Below are 16,996 nucleotides of genomic sequence, written 5' to 3' on the forward strand. Positions count from 1 at the left end.
ACAACTTATTTTTTCTTTTCTTCTTTCTTTCTTATTACAGTGATAAGAAATGACGTTATATTAATGTGCTTTTTACCGGATTCGCCCCACGTCAACCGCTTGATTTTGGGTGAATATATTGATTTTGTATGTAAATTAATGATGAAATTAATCAAAGAAAAATCATATCATATCATATAACTATAATAGTCTATATATATAGATATCTAATATTTCTAAGTTTCATGTGATCACGTATTTTAAGTTATTTTCGCTTTATGTTCCTTCATTCATTTAAAGTAATATCTGTTCCTACTGAATTTGACTTACTATACGAATTGGTACGTTTTATTCTGGATTTTCACTTTTCGTTGATCTTTTTTTTGAAAATGTTTTTTAGACTAACTAAATGGAAGAAATAAACGTATTCTTGGCGGTTTTCAGCCCTATAGGCCCCTTCTTTCCTTTGTGAACTAAAGAATGGCTAGACAGACAGACAAATCAATGATGATTTAGCATAATGACGTCCATAGACAGGACAAGTTTTTCAACCCCAAAGGGGTATTGGTATTTATAGAGGCCAGCTTACAACCATTTCAATCTTATCATTAAGTAATGTTTTTCCGTGCGGCTACTAAAGGGAAGTTTTACGCTATACTTAAATATTTGTCCCACGTCGAACTTTAGAAGGCTTTGTAGCTCAAAGCGGCATTCAAATCTTAATCTTTGCATTTATTGTAGATATTCACTCATTTAAAGGAGTATAAATAAAAATTAACCTTTTATTCCATATTTTATTCTTTTGGGTTTTACTGTCAAGTGAGTAACACTCATTGAACTGTTTCCAAAACCTTTGGATTAATGTAAATGAAATTGAAAAACAAAAGGCTTTACTTATTACACGAAGAAAGATAAAGAGAGAGAGAGAGAGAGAGAGAGAGAGAGAGAGAGAGAGAGAGAGAGAGAGAGAGAGAGAGGAGAGAGAGAGAGAGAGAGAGAGAGAGAGAGAGAGAGAGAGAGAGAGAGAGAGAGAGAGGAGAGAGGAGAGAGAGAGAGAGAGAGAGGGTGAGAGTGAAAGAGATAGGTTTGAGAGAAAAGGAGAGAGATAAGGGGAATATACGAAGGACAAAGCTAAAGACATACTTTATTTAACTCTCATTTTATTAAAAAAAGAAAAGCAGGTAACAATGATCACTGAACTCTTGAAACAGATTCCAAGTGAGGTAAAACATCTGGAAAAATAAAAAAGAGGCATTAATCAAAATCTATAGAAAGCAGAAGTATAGTTTTCAAAATAAAAGAAGACACTCCGACGGTTTTAAATTACTTCCAGAAGAAAGCCCTCTATACATAAAAAACAGGATTACAGGCCAAGTATGGCCCTCTCACACAAAACAGGATTGTAGGAAAAGTATGGCCCACTAACATTAAAGAAGAAAGACCTCTATGCACTTTTCCTCTAATCCTGTTTTTGTGTATAGAGAAGTCTTTCTTCCTTAATGTAATCGGTCCATTCTTGGCCGGTAATCCTGTTTTTGTGTAAGTATGGCCCGCTTACATTAAATAAGAAAGATCTCTATACACAAAAACAGGATTACCGGCCAAGAATGGACCGCTTACATTAAGGAAGAAAGACCTCTATACACAAAAACAGGATTAGAGGCGAAGTACGGCCCACTTGCATTAAAGAAGAAATACCTCTATACATAAAAAAGGGGATTACAGGTGAAGTATGGCCCACTTACATTAGTAAGTGGGCCTTCGTAAATTTTCGCATAACTTTCTTTATCCGACCAGTGTAAAATATAACAATCAAAAACGAATATTATCCAAAGGAACAGTATAACTGATTGAAGATTCAATATCGTCAAACGTGAATATTGTGGAGGATTTTTTAGTCTAAGAACCAAGGTTGAGGAAGAACGCCTTTTAAGTCAGCTTTAGTTCCTTTGGAGTAGAAATAATTCTGATCTGCGGGTGCATTCAATGTTAAACCTAACTATAAGCCCAAACACCATCTAAATTTGAAAACAGAACTAAATTTTCGCAGCAGTAGTGTTAAAGCACACATAGTCGAATGTGGAATGATGTCAAAATTTATTTAAACTCCATAATTTGTGTATATGTTACCGTGATTGTCCGAAATCTGGTTAAAGTCGATATTCACCTGTGAATGTCGACATTAACTTTTTTTTTTGCTTAGATTCAATTATTTTTATAAGTCAGCGTATCCAGTCTTATGCAAGTTATGATGGTAAAAGTTAAAGTTAGGTTATATTATGTTAGGTTAGGCTAGGTTAATCTTGGTAATAAATATGACAAATCGGTTAAACTCCGAAGCTAACCTAACCTAGGAAAACAAACTGATCTAACCTAATCTAAACTTTAGATTAGGTTAGATTAGTATCTTTTTACAGATAGATCTTTTTACATTAGATTACTGTCTTTTTATGAATAGATCCATAATAAGAAGTAAAAAAAAAAAAATTTAATTATTTGGTTTGAACTGAACCATCCAGATTGCCTGATTGGATCTGATAACATCATTTTCAGCTCTGCAAATCAGCAATGGTGATCGAAAGTTATTAGGTCACAAAACAAAAGTTTCACTAGAAAAATATTTATTTTTGGATTTTCGATTATTATTGACAAACGCGAAACAAATTTTGTTTGCACAAAATAGGCCTATTTTGGGACTTATAGATAAGAAGAAAACAATTTTGATATCGAAAGCTCCGAATCCCAACAATTTTTACTTTTGAGAAAACGAGATTTAACGATTTGAGGAAGACGGATTGACCCAATCACATGAACGCATTACGTATAATTCTTTGGGTTATAAGTACTACTTCGAAAAAAAAATATTCCAATTTTAAACTACTTCTGAAATAACAAGTTTATAAAGACAAAGGATTTCAGTCGACAATGTATACTAAAAAAAGGAAAAAAAAAAAAATAACGGAGAAAAGACAATGAGGAAAGATGAAGAAATACTATTAGTTTTTCTGCATATTTATTACTTCTTTTGGGTGATTAATAAATAAATACGTTCCCATTTTGAAACATAAGCTAATTAACTTAAATTTTTAAAATGTTTTAATCTAAATTAACCCAATAATCAGACATGTTTACATTCTTACAAGCCTTATGCAAACCAGTGCAATAAAACGACTTACCCAACCTAAAACTATTTTAACGCTAACCAGCCAATATGCTATAAAATTAAGAAAAGAACAAATAAATAAATACACAAAATAATATCATCCGATGGTATCAAATATAATCTTATATTTGAAACAAACCATACTCAGACTTCTCCTTAACGCAAATATCAAATTTTCACATCAGACTTGAACATTTATACTCTGTATATATGTTATATTAATTATTAAATAAAAAAAACAAGTTCTTTTTAACTGAAAGTAAGGAGCGACATTAAAACTTAAAACGAACAGAAACTGCTTCGTATATGAAAGAGGCTGCTTCCTCATCAAGGCCCCGCTCTTTACGCTAAAGTTTGACTCTTTCTCTCAACTCTTCTTTTTAAAACAGTAAAAAATTTTAAATTTTCAGAATTTAATTTCTTAACGTTTTTGAATCAATGCATGTTTTGATTTTGGTTCTCCGCAGAGGAATAATTAAAACGAAATTTGCATTTTTTTTTTGGCTAAATGGCTTTCTCATAATTTTGATCGAATGATTTTGAGAAAAAAGAGCGGAGGAGGAAGCCTAGTTGCCCTCCGATTTTTTGGTTAATTAAAAAGGCAACTAGAACTTCTAATTTTTTACGAATCTTTTTATTAGTAAAAGATATACGTAACTTATAAATTAGCTTACGTAAAGAAATTCTGTATTATCATGTTTTATTACATATATGAGGGGGTTCGCCCCCTCGTCAGTACCTCGCTCTTTACACTAAAGCTTAAATTTTGTCCAAATTCATTAAGAATGACCCCTGAATCACAAAAGCCGTAGAATAAATAGTTGAAATTACTAAAAATACTTTAGCGTAAAGAGCGAGGTATTAGGAGGAGGTGAGCCTTACTGCTCCTTAGTTCCAGCTTAAAAAAACTTTTTCATATTTATTTTTTCACTGTTTTTCTTTTAAATAATGCTAGTAAATCCTGCACTCCCTTCATGGAAATTTTCTTCCCCCATGACATATTCCTCGATGGAAAGTTCCCCAGCATATCCCCCTCTTGTCAACCCCTCCCCCAACCAAAAAATCCTCCTGAAAACGCCTGTACACTTCCCAACAACCATTACTATATGTAAGCACTGGTCAAAGTTTGTAGCTTTTAGCCCCTCCCACTGGGACTTTGGGGGAGTAAGTCGTCCCCAAAGACATAGTTATAAATTTTTTGACTACGCTGAATAAAATGGCTATCTCAGAATTTTGATCCGTTGCCTTTGGGAAAATAATTAGCGTGGGAGGAGGCCTAGGTGCCCTCCAATTTTTTGGTCACTTAAAAAGGGCACTAGAGCTTTTCATTTCCGTTAGAAAGAGCCCTCTTGCAACACTCTAGGACAACTGGGTCGATGCAATCACCCCTGGGAAAAAAAAAACAACAAACAAACAAATAAACACGCATCTGTGATTTGCCTTCTGGCAAAAAATACAAAATTCCACATTTTTTGTATATAGGAGCTTGAAACTTCTACAGTAGGGTTCTCTGATACGCTGAATCTGATGGTGTGATTTTCGTTAAGATTTTAGGACTTTTAGGGGGTGTTTTCCCTTATTTTCTAAAATAACGCGAATTTTCTCTGGCTCGTAGCTTTTGATGGGTAAGACTAAACTTGATGAAACTTATATATTTAAATTCAGCATTAAAATGTGATTCTTTTGATGTAGCTATTGGTATCAAAATTTTAGATTTTTGTTTACTATTGAGCCGGGTTTTTTTTATCCCTAACTTCCTAATCCCTTTTTTTTTTTTACTAACCTTCCTTTTTATCCTAACATTTTATCCCTAACTCGGTTGAGAATTGGTTGTGTTTCATTTTATAATTAAATAAAAAACAAGTGTTTTTCAACTGAAAGTAAGGAGCGACATTAAAACTTAAAACGAACAGAAATTACACTGTGTATGAAAGGGACTGTTCCCTCCTCAACGCCCCGCTCTTTACGCTAAAGTTTGACTCTTTCTCTGAATTCTACTTTATAAAACAGTAAACAACTTTAGCTTAAAGAGCAGGGCGTTGAGGAAGGAGAAGCCCCTTTCATACACGGAGTAATTTCTGTTAGTTTTAAGTTTTCTAGTCGCTCCTTACTTTCAGTTAAAAAAAGTTCAGTTTAACGTTTTTGAATTAATGCATGTTTGATTTTGGCTCTCCACCAAAATCAATTTTTCTTGCTAAATGTCTTTCTCTTAGTTTTGATCGGATGACTTTGAGAAAAAGGGGTGGGGGAGGAGGCCTAGTTGCCCTCCAATTTTTCGGTTACTTAAAAAGGCAACTAGAGCTTTTAATTTTTTACCGAACGTTTTTATTAGTAAAAAAATATGTAACTTACGAATTAACTTACGTAACGAACTTCTATATTTGTATATTTTTATTATGTATAATAATAAAATTTTTATTATGTATATCTCGCTCTTTGCACTAAAGCTTTAATTTTGCCCTAATTCTTTAAGAATGACCCCTGAATCACAAAGGCCGTAGAATAAATAGTTGACATTAATAAAAATAATTTAGCGCAAAGAGCAAGATATTTATGAGGAGATGAATCCCTCATATGTGTAACAATCTTTGTTCGTTTTAAGTTTAAATGCTGCTCCTTTACTTTCAGTTGAAAAACTTTTTCACATTTATTTTTTCTTTTTTTTTTTAAATAATGCTCGAAAATCCTGCGCCCCTTCATAGAATTTCTCTTCCCCCATGACAAATTCATCCAAGGGAAAATCCTTCCACGTAGCCCCCTCCCCTCAACTCCCCTCCCCAACCGAAAAATCCCCCTGAAAACGTCTGTACACTTCCCAATAACCATTACTGTATGTAAACACTAGTCAAAGCTTGTAACTTAATTTCCCTCCCCCGAGGACTCTGGGGGAGTAAGTCAGCCCCAAAGACCTAGTTATTATGTTTTTCGACTATGCTGAACAGAATGGCTATCTCAAAATTTTGATCTATTGACTTTGGGAAAAAATCAGCATGGTAGGGGGCTTAGGTGCCCTCCAATTTTTTTGGTCACTTTAAAAGGGCACTAGAACTTTTAATTTCTGTTAGAATGAATCCTCTTGCAACATTCTAGGACCACTTGGTTGACACGATCACCCCTGGGGAAAAAAAAACAAAAACAAATAACACGACATAAAAAAATAACAAAAACAACAAGGAGTTTAAAACTTTTACAGTAGGATTCTCTGATACGCTGAATACGATGGTGTGATTTTCGTTAAGATCCTATGATTCTTAGGGAGTGTTTCCCCCTATTTTCCAAAATAAGGCAAATTTTCTCAGGCTCTTAACTTTTGATGAGTATGACTAAATTTGATGAAACTTATATATTTAAAATCAGCATAAAAATCCAATCATTTTGATGTATCTATTAGTGTCAAAATTCCGTAATTCAGAGTTTTGTTTACTATTGAGCCGGGTCGCTCCCTACTACAGGTTGTTACCACGAAATGTTTGATATGCAAGTTTATCGTCAAACTCGGGAGTCTCAACATTAAATCAAGACGGGCGTAGCATGTTCTTCTAGTGCCTTAGAAGTGGAGACGCGCAAACAATAAGTTGGCCTTAAAAGATAGATTTTGAAACTCGCTTTGAAAGACGGATTTTAAAGTGGAAATTAAAACAAAAAGAAAGAAAGAAAAAACACATACAGACCGGCTATCAACAAGCATAATGAGTCAATTTGGATGAGCCTTTAAAACAGGTTTTTTTTTTAAATACAATTCCCATATAACTTACTAAAAAAAAATAAAAAAAAATGGACAAACAATATCCCAAGAAGCAAGTGTGCAGTAAGTTTTAACAGGTCAAACTCTTAACCTTTTGTACTTCTGCCTAAAATCAGCGTTAATCTTGCAGAGTCTCTTAAGAGGAAATAGATTTTTGGGCATTTTTGGTACTTTCCAGAAGATTAAGGTTCTCAAACATATAAACATTAAAAGAAAAAAAGGATTTTATTGTCATTTTTAAGGAGTGATGCGGCTCAATGGTAAAAGAAAATATAAGAAACTGAGACTTCATAACAATATATACATGAACAAATCTAATATATAGATAACTTCGAAGACCACACTGCCTTTCCATGACCAAAGTAAAACAGTTCAAAATAGGGATGAAACCTTTTTATTGACAGTGAACAGATATAAAGTTTAACTGGATATTTCGAACACGTATACAGTGTTCATCATCAGCAGTAAAACTAAACTTTACTGCTGATGATGAACACTGTATATGTGTTCGAAATATCCAGTTAAATTTTATATCTATTCGCTGTCAATAAAAAGGTTTCATCCCTATTTTGAACTGTTTTACTTTCGTAAAAAATCTAATTTTGATGCTTATTCAAAATATGTAAAATTCATCAAATTTTATGGTACCCATCAAAAGCTACGAGCCTGAAAAAATTCGCCAAAGTTTTTGGAAAGGGGGAAAAACCCCATATACATCGAAAGACCTAAATGAAAATCACTCCATCAGATTCAGCATACCAGAGAAACCTACTGCAGAGATTTCAAGCTCCTATGTACAAATGTTGTTGTACAATTTGTTGTTTTTGCATTCGAATATTTCCCCAAGGGGGGATTATGTCGACACATTAATCGTAGAAGATCAGGAGAGGGCTCATTTGATCGGAAATAAGAAGTACTAGTACTCTTTTCAAGTGACCAAAAATATTAGAGGGTAGATAGCCCCTCTCCCACGTTCATTTTTCTCCAAAGTCGCCCGTGCAAAATTTTGAGACAGCCATTTTGTTCAGCATAGTCGAAAAACCGAATATTTATGTCTTTGAGGATGATGTGACCCCCCACAGTCCCCCGGTGAAGAGCTGCAAGCCATGAACTTTGTCCATTGCATAAATATAGTGGTTATTGAAAAGTATACAAACGTTTTCAGGGGGGATTTCTCTGGTTGTGGGGGAGTTTGGGGGTTATGTGGGAGGATCTTTTCATGGAGGAATTTTTCATGGGAGAAGGAAATTTTCCATGGAGTGGGAGACAGATTTCTTAGCATTATTTCATAATGAAATAAATCAGAAATTAAATAAAAGAACAAGTTTTTTCACTTGAAAGTAAGGATCAAAATTAAAAATTTTAAACGAACAGAAATTATTATGCACTAGTTGGTGGGGGCGCTTCGCGCCCCCCAAGCCCCCCCGTGCGAGTAAGTCGTTACGCGCCATATTAGTTACGCGCCATTGTAGTTGTGTCCCTATGTCCCACCTGTGAATATATATATATATATATATATATATATATATATATATATATATATATATATATATATATATATATATATATATATATATATATATATATACTAGCTGTTGGGGTGGCGCTTCGCGCCACCCCAACAGCTTGTATTTTAGCTTATTTTTCAGTTTTTTCCTTTTTTTTTATTTTTTTTTAGTTTTTAGTTTTTTTAGTTTTTTACCTTTTTTTAGTTTTTTTAGTTTTTTTAGTTTTTTAGCTTTTTTATTTTTTTTATTAGTTTTTAGTTTTTTTTGTAGTTTTTGCCTTTTTTTTAGTTTTTTTAGTTTTTTAGCTTTTTTATTAGTTTTTAGTTTTTTTTGTAGTTTTTGCCTTTTTTTAGTTTGACAACTTATTTTTATATATATAGATAGTTTTTTTTTTTACTTATGTCCTGGTCGTCATTTATACTCCCTGTGTCCCGGTGCTTTGTTGATTGCTAATCGAACATTCCTTTTGTCCTGGTCGCTTTCTCTTTGAGTGTCGTCATTTATTAGTTTTTTCCTTTTTTTCTTTTTAGTTTTTTATTGGTTTTTACCTTTATTTTAGCTTATTTTTCAGTTTTTTCCTTTTTTTTAGTTTTTTTTTATTTTTTATTTTTTTTAGTTTTTTACCTTTTTTTAGTTTTTTTAGTTTTTTTAGTTTTTTAGCTTTTTTACTTTTTTTATTAGTTTTTAGTTTTTTTTTGTAGTTTTTGCCTTTTTTTAGTTTTTTCAGTTTTTTTTTTAGTTTTTTATTGGTTTTTACCTTTATAGTTTTTTTAGTTTTTTAGCTTTTTTATTTTTTTTATTAGTTTTTAGTTTTTTTTGTAGTTTTTGCCTTTTTTTAGTTTTTTCAGTTTTGACGTCACCTAATCCAGTTTTTTCAGGTGACGTCACCTGACACATCCATCCATCCATCCACAGACAGACAACTTATTTTTATATATATAGATAGATATATATATATATATATATATATATATATATATATATATATATGTTTTTAACTACGTAAAACTTGCGAATATACAACATTCTTCGCTGTCCCATTGTCTGTGCATATAAATAGATTGTCAGGTTTACCGACTCTTGAACATGCAACATATAATGGTCCATGGGAAAACAATCCGTATTCAGATCTATACCTCATGATTCTAATGATTGCCCTTGAGCTTTGTTGATGGTGATTGCTAATCGACCATTCCCTGAGTCGCCATCGTCATTTATATATCCCCCTGTGCACCCCGGCGTCCCCTTTGTAGTTATGTCCCTGTGTCCCGGTCGTCATTTATATTCCCTGTGTCCCGGTCGTCATTTGTGTCCCGGTGTTCCAGTCTGTGATTTCTCTTTGAGTGTCCCGGGCGTCATTTATATTCCTTGTGTCCCGGTGTCCCGGTCGTCATTTATATCCCCCTGTGCCCCCCGGCGTCCCCATTGTAGTTGTGTCCCTGTGTCCCGGTCGTCATTTATATTCCCTGTGTCCCGGTCGTCATTTGTATCCCGGTCTGTATATACATTCGTTTTTTAGTTTTGTTTTTCTCCTTTATTTTTTTCCTTTTTTCTTTTTTTTTCTTTTTTAGTTTATTTAGATTTTTAGATTTTTTAGTTTTTTTATTAGTTTTTAGTTTTTTTGTAGTTTTTACCATTTTTTTAGTTTTTTTAGTTTTTTTTTTACTTATGTCCTGGTCGTCATTTATACTCCCTGTGTCCCGGTCGTCATTTGTGTCTCGGTGCTTTGTTGATTGCTAATTTATATTATATTTATATTTATATTTTTTATATTTATTAATATTTTTTTAGTTTTCTTTTTCTCTTATTTTTCAGTTTTTTCCTTTTTTTTTAGTTTTTTCTTTTTTAGTTTTTAGTTTTTTTTTTGTTTTTTACCTTTTTTTAGTTTTTTTAGTTTTTTTACTTTTTTTAGTTTTTCAGTTTTTTTTAGTTTTTACGTTTTTCACCTTTTTTTAGTTTTTTTTAGTTTTTTAGCTTTTTTAGTTTTTTTTCTTTTTAGTTTTTTTTGTAGTTTTTACCTTTTCTAGTTTTTTTTCTTCTTTTGTATTAGTGTGAAATAATTCAGACGTCATATGCGGACAAACACGACGTCACTCGACAGACAGACAGACAGACATAACCCACAAACAACTTATTTTTATATATATTTATTCATATTTTTTTAGTTTTCTTTTTCTCTTTTATTTTTCAGTTTTTTCCTTGTTTTTAGTTTTTTTCTTTTTTAGTTTTTAGTTTTTTTTAGTTTTTTACCTTTTTTTAGTTTTTTTTTAGTTTTTTTTAGTTTTTTAGCTTTTTTAGTTTTTTTATTAGTTTTTATTTTTTTTTGTAGTTTTTGCCTTTTTTATTTTTTTCAGTTTTTTTTAGTTATTAGATTTTTACCTTTTTTTAGTTTTTTTTAGTTTTTTAGCTTTTTTAGTTTTTTTTTCTTTTTAGTTTTTTTTGTAGTTTTTACCTTTTTTAGTTTTTTTCTTCTTTTGTATTAGTGTGAAATAATTCAGACGTCATATGCGAACAAACATGACGTCACCTGATCCATCCACAGATCCACACACAGACAACTTATTTTTATATATATAGATTTTTTTAGTTTTCTTTTTCTCTTTTATTTTTCAGTTTTTTCCTTGTTTTTAGTTTTTTTCTTTTTTAGTTTTTAGTTTTTTTTTAGTTTTTTACCTTTTTTTAGTTTTTTTAGTTTTTTTTAGTTTTTTAGCTTTTTTAGTTTTTTTATTAGTTTTTATTTTTTTTGTAGTTTTTGCCTTTTTTATTTTTTTCAGTTTTTTTTTAGTTATTAGATTTTTACCTTTTTTTAGTTTTTTTTAGTTTTTTAGCTTTTTTAGTTTTTTTTTCTTTTTAGTTTTTTTTGTAGTTTTTACCTTTTTTAGTTTTTTTCTTCTTTTGTATTAGTGTGAAATAATTCAGACGTCATATGCGAACAAACATGACGTCACCTGATCCATCCACAGATCCACACACAGACAACTTATTTTTATATATATAGATATATGACGGGCGTCGTCCACATGTCAATACCTTACTCTTTTACCTAAAGTTTTTTTTGTACTTTTGAAAGAGCTATTTATTCTGATTAAACGTCCTTTGTGATTCATGGGTCGTTTTTAAAGAATTAGAGAAAAATTTGAACTTTATCGTTAAGAGCGAGGTATTGACGAAAAACCATCCCCCTTGTGTGCGTAATAATTTCTGTTCGTTTTAAGTTTTAATTTTGCTCGTTACTTTCAAGTGAAGAAACTAGTTTTTTTTTTATTTAATAGTTGAAAGTGAAATATGGGAATATCCATTTTGCTTTTGGGGAGATTTTGGGGAAACTATAAAATAATCACATAAGTGGAATTTTTTTTGGAATGGTTGGATTTGATATACAAGAGGACAAAATGTAAATAAAATTGAGATTAAATGCTAAACAAATAATAAAGAAAGAAGCTACAAGTCCTTTAGATTTGATAATGATGATGAACTATTTATGGATTGAACACTTTAAGTAAGGGAAAACAGTCTTTTGCTTTTTTTGACACTTTTTTGTTGTTGAGATTATCAAGTGTACTATTTTGAATCAATCATATTTTGTCATTTATCGTTAGTTACTACTAGCAAAGAATGAAACTTCTTTGTTAAAATGTTGGGTTTAAACTGCAAAGGCACAGTTTGAATGTGAATGCAAAGAAATTTAATTATAACAATAATAAATTAGGGAAACTACAAGTCCTTATAGAGCTTGGGACTAGAGAATGATTTTTTGAATTTAAGCTTTTAATTAAGATGAACAAAAAAAATCTGATTTTTTGCAGTTTATTATTTACTAGCAGGTTTTGAAATTTTGGCGTAATGCTTAGAATAGATTATATTTTGAGCAAATACTTGTCAAAATTATATTTTGAGCAAATACTTGAGCAAAGTACTTCGTTTATTTTAATAAACATTATAGATAGTATTTATTACAAACTAGTAGCATAAAGCTAAAGTTCTTTTGCAAATCTACAATCACACCTTTTGAGGATGGATAAGTTGAAGCTTAATTGTAACTTAATAAATTAAACAAATCGCTAACCCTTCTTTTTAAGTAATAGCATGAATCATTTTTGGGGTTAAAACTTTTATTATTTCGAATGAAAAGGTCAGACTTTTTTAACAGTTCGTTATTTACTGTTTAGTTGCAAGAATTTTTGTTATAATCCTCTGAATTATTCACATTTGATTTTTTATAATAAATTAATTGCAATCATTTTTTTTGTGACAATATTGGGCTACATCTACAAGGTCTAAAACCGGCCAATAGATTTATATTAAATTTGTTTTGTTAAGATATTGAGCTGGAACTACAATGATTTTGTAACAGGCATTATTCGATAGAAAGTAAGGTGGAATATAACTCTAGTAATAATAAGTTGACTAAATTGAGTGTCCTTTTATTTTTATAATAAGAATAAATTATTTTTTTTATAAAAAATTTTAAGTAAATACAAAAACCGGCTATTTTTCACAGTTCACTATTTACCACTTAGTTTTGAGAATTTTTTTGAATCTTATTTTATTTTGCTATTTACACTGCACTGCCAGCAAAAATTTTAATTTCTTTTGTGATAAAGTTAGGATGAATCAACAAAGTCATCATTTTTGTTCAAATAAGCTGAAGTTTATTTTTATGATCATGAATTTAAAGAGGCTTCAAGTCTTTTCCTTTTTTTAAGCCTTTTCTCGATCAAAACTTTTATTAAAGATGAATAAAAATACAATAAATTTCTCATAATTGTCATACTTAACAATTTTTACAAACTGCAAGAAAGAGCCGTAAATTAGTTATTATTTCCTAATCTACAACTCTTTTTGTTCCCATTCTCTTACCTCTTATGTATATTTCTTCTAAAACTTCCTCCGGGTCTAAGCTTTCCCAGCTGCTTCCATTTGTATTTTTGTCATTTATCATCAGTAGCGATAGCAATAATTTGGTATTCTCTCTTAAATGAGAATAGCTAATACCTAATTTCGGAGACAAATCAGCGCAACGAAGCACTTCTATAAGCATTTCATCCGTGGATTTACTTGGAAACCCTAAAGTTTCCATTCGTTTCGGTCCAAGCAGAGCGTGCATAACACTTAACAGCGTGCAGCGCAATTTCTCTGCGCGCTCTTTACATAGTACAACCTTCTCTTCAATAGAGTTTCTCATAATGTCACGCTTGTCCAGAGAATATCGAATGTTAGTACATGCATTGTTCTTTATATAATCTAAGTCTTTACACTTTGAAGTTCTTATGAGAGACTGAATCTGAGTTGGTTTTTCGAATATTACCCTTGATGGAGAATTTTGAGCTACTTCTATTCGTATTTCGAGTGGATTTAGAAAGCCATTTCGGTGACTAGTTTTTTCGTCACATAAATTAGTTTTGACTCGTAGTTTTGGTTCTGGTTTCGTTTCAGGTTTTGGGAACTCAGAAGAAGATTCCTCTGTTGGCTCGAGGTAGGCACGTTTCTTTGGAGGCTGTAGAACCGTATCAGCCTTTTTTTCATTGGATCTAAGGTTTTCTTTTATTTTTTCAGGAGGGGATTTTTCTTCAGACATCATCTGCCTATCAACTTTTTCTAATTTTGTGGTTTGTAACGAAGGTACTTCATGAAATTCAGTTTTTCCTTCACTATCTTGGGAGTCAGATATCACAATTGGCTCACTTGGTGCTCTTTTTAGCATCACAACTTCAGGACTTTGATAAGGCACACTTAGTGTTCTCTGAAGCACAGACTTCGAACGCGCATGCTGCTTTGAAATAGTTGGTTGGCTGTTTAGAATCCGGAGAATGGATCTTATTATTTGTCCAGTCAATTTTAAATGTCGGATTATCTGGTATCCTTGATCGCTTTATCTCCGGTGAAGGATACACAATACCACCACCGCAGTGCAGAAGGCGGTTTTTGGGAATGTTAGCAGAGCTCGCAGCAATTGTATTTATAACCGTATCTGGGTCATATAAGCCGAGATAGGGTTTTGTAAAGGTAGTTGGTGCAAAGTGATGACGACTTGGTATAACATTAGAAGTGGATGCCTTCTTAACTGGAATGCTAGAAGATTTTGCCGCATTTACGTGAGATCCTTTTGTAGGAAGCCGCTGTAGAAACTCCAAGCCAATGTCTTCAGATGAAGATTTTGACAGTACTCGTTTCTTCACAATATGACAAAAATGAGCAGGAACAGTTTTGTCACGAATATTGTACGGGGAAGGCATGCTAGTATGGGGGGACCATGGCACAGTAATAGGTCTGGAGTGACAAGTTGTTGTCGTGAATTTAACTTCCATATGAAACAAGCTAGAAAGAAAACAATATCTATTAACATTTATATTTACTTATTCTTGAATTTGTTACTTCATTTGCTTTAACTTCAATCATGTTAATTCAATGAATATATTCGGTTCTAGAAATTTTAATCCGTATTGTAATTTTCACACCTAAAAATAGTATCTGACTTTTTCAGAATTCCGAGTCAAATTATCAAAGACATTTAATCAGCTGTTCCCTAATAGAGGATGAATAGAATGAAGATCGAGGATAGAGGATCGAAGAGGGTCTATGTATGACTGAACGTATAAGCTCTGATGATACTCCCTTTGAGAACAGTTTAGTAAACGATTCTGGTATTTATCTTAAAAGATCAAAAATTTGTGAAACCATCTCTAGGTGTGATAGTGACTGTATGAAATATGTGCCTAAGAGCAAGTGCCAGGTCCATGACCAGAACCCATACCTGTTTGTAGTGACATATCTTGTAGAACCTTGGATATATACTAGTAAGATATCTATGGATAAATGTTTACCATGACATGATTACAGAAAAAAGCTTAAAGGTTTTTACAGACTTTAGTATCTTAAAACTCTTCAAAAATATTTAATGTTATTAAGAGAAATTTTACAGAAATTCGGGAAAATTGCCAAGTCAAAAATAGCAAAACTCTTCATAGGATTTTTTTTATAGAAATCCAATTTTTAATTTCTGAATGCCATACCATGGGGCCTAAGTCCATCGAAATCTTATTTCTCCAAATTTGAAGGCAGTTATTATAGAACTATTAAAATATTTTTTTAAAGATTGCTCCCCCTCCCTTAGAAAAAAATTCTGCGTATATGTTTGTGTCTAAGCCTATCATAAGCCGAGTAAAAATATGCAATTGGTAAAACCATCTGTGGAATATTAAAAAAAAAAAAAAACCGTGAGGTTATTTCTTCCTCTGATTATAAGAAGTGTTATTCTATTATCCCAGAAGAGGGTGGACGTAACTTATTTACCTGAAACAGAAACTAAACCCCACAAATATAGCTAAAAAGATAAAATCTAGGTAATGAGAATAAAAAAGGAAATTTTATGTGACATTCAAACTCAGGTAACGTGAAAATTTAACTTTTAAAATTTTGAATTTCTTTATCCTCACTTTAGGATTTGCATAAAAAAACGAAGAAAAAAAGAAAACTACCTGTTGAAGGAGATTTAAAAGTGGCCACAACTCTTTTTCCGAGTTGCTTTAATGACCTGTTTTCTGAAGTTGAATTTACTTTATTTTAACATGTGCTTTGTTAAGGAACAGGATTGCTTTATGAAGTTGAATTTACTTTATTTTAACATGACTTTGTAAAGGAACAGAAAACTTATACTAAGCCCACACACACATAGCATTTTGAAAATAATTCGTTAAGATCTTTTCTGCTACTTTGAAATTAAATTTGTATGCGAAACCAGATGAGGTTTTGTTTTTGGAGGAAAATACTCTAGAAAATTTTAACAGTCCCCTTAAACTCTATGGGCTATTTTAAAAAATTCAAGTCAAAATTAGCAATAAAATCCTTAAAGGATTTTGGGAAAAATCCCTAGCGCCTGAAATTGGCATTAATCAAAAATAAATCTTACTTGCAGTAAGTGGGATCTGATTTTCAAACAGTAAAAAATTTGGAAAAATATGGCCAAAGACAAAAACCAAGATTTAAAACGAATCTGGGAAACAGAACACAAAAAGAAGACAACAGTTATAAAAAAGAACAAGTATAAATTTGGGTTGGATTACGAGAAAGGGTTACTATAAATATATGAAAAGGGAAAGACGAACTAAGACACACAAGCAAAGACTTAAAAAGAGAAAATCTAGACAAAAAATAGAAAACAGAAACAAATGAACTCTGGTAACACAAGGATTTCCCAAATATTAAATAATACACTTCTAAGTGATATTGAATCAACGCAAAGCGATGAAGATGTTGAAACAAAGCGTGGAAAGAGACTTAGGAAGTAACAATCACTCTTTTCCTGAATTTTTATAATATATTTTGATAGGTATTTGATAAAGAGCAAAACACTTAGTCGAAAACCCCCACCCCTCGAGGGAAATCGGTCACCTCTTTTAAAAGGAATTTGTGTTGCCTCCACTGGGAAACATGAAGGAAGGAAAATCATAAGCTTTCTTCAATGGTGTGTATGTTGCCATGTAAGATCCCCAATGTATGCTTGCAGAGATCGAGGTCAAAGTGTTTAACAAGTAAAATCTCAAGTGAAACATTTGCCCAAAGAGCGGGGCTACAATTTAGAATCACTTGCTGATATATGGA

At 31.8% G+C, this 16,996-nt stretch overlaps 1 protein-coding gene across 2 annotated transcripts in view; it reads right to left on the reverse strand.

Moving 5' to 3' along the window:
• Positions 1–1,105: 1,105 nt before the first annotated feature.
• Positions 1,106–16,996, reverse strand: part of LOC136031465 (uncharacterized) — a 35,234-nt gene continuing 19,343 nt past the window's right edge. For both annotated transcript variants that reach the window (XM_065711086.1, XM_065711087.1), the window contains exons 2-3: positions 13,256–14,713; positions 1,106–1,211 (exon numbers count right to left, since the gene is read on the reverse strand). In XM_065711086.1, coding sequence (XP_065567158.1) covers positions 1,171–1,211; positions 13,256–14,099 — 885 coding nt within the window. In that variant the 5' untranslated portion in view covers positions 14,100–14,713 and the 3' untranslated portion in view covers positions 1,106–1,170. The remainder of the gene's footprint in view (positions 1,212–13,255; positions 14,714–16,996) is intronic.

This window comes from Artemia franciscana, chromosome 9 (assembly GCF_032884065.1).
Source record: "Artemia franciscana chromosome 9, ASM3288406v1, whole genome shotgun sequence".
In the NCBI taxonomy this organism is placed as follows: Eukaryota; Metazoa; Arthropoda; class Branchiopoda; order Anostraca; family Artemiidae; genus Artemia; species Artemia franciscana.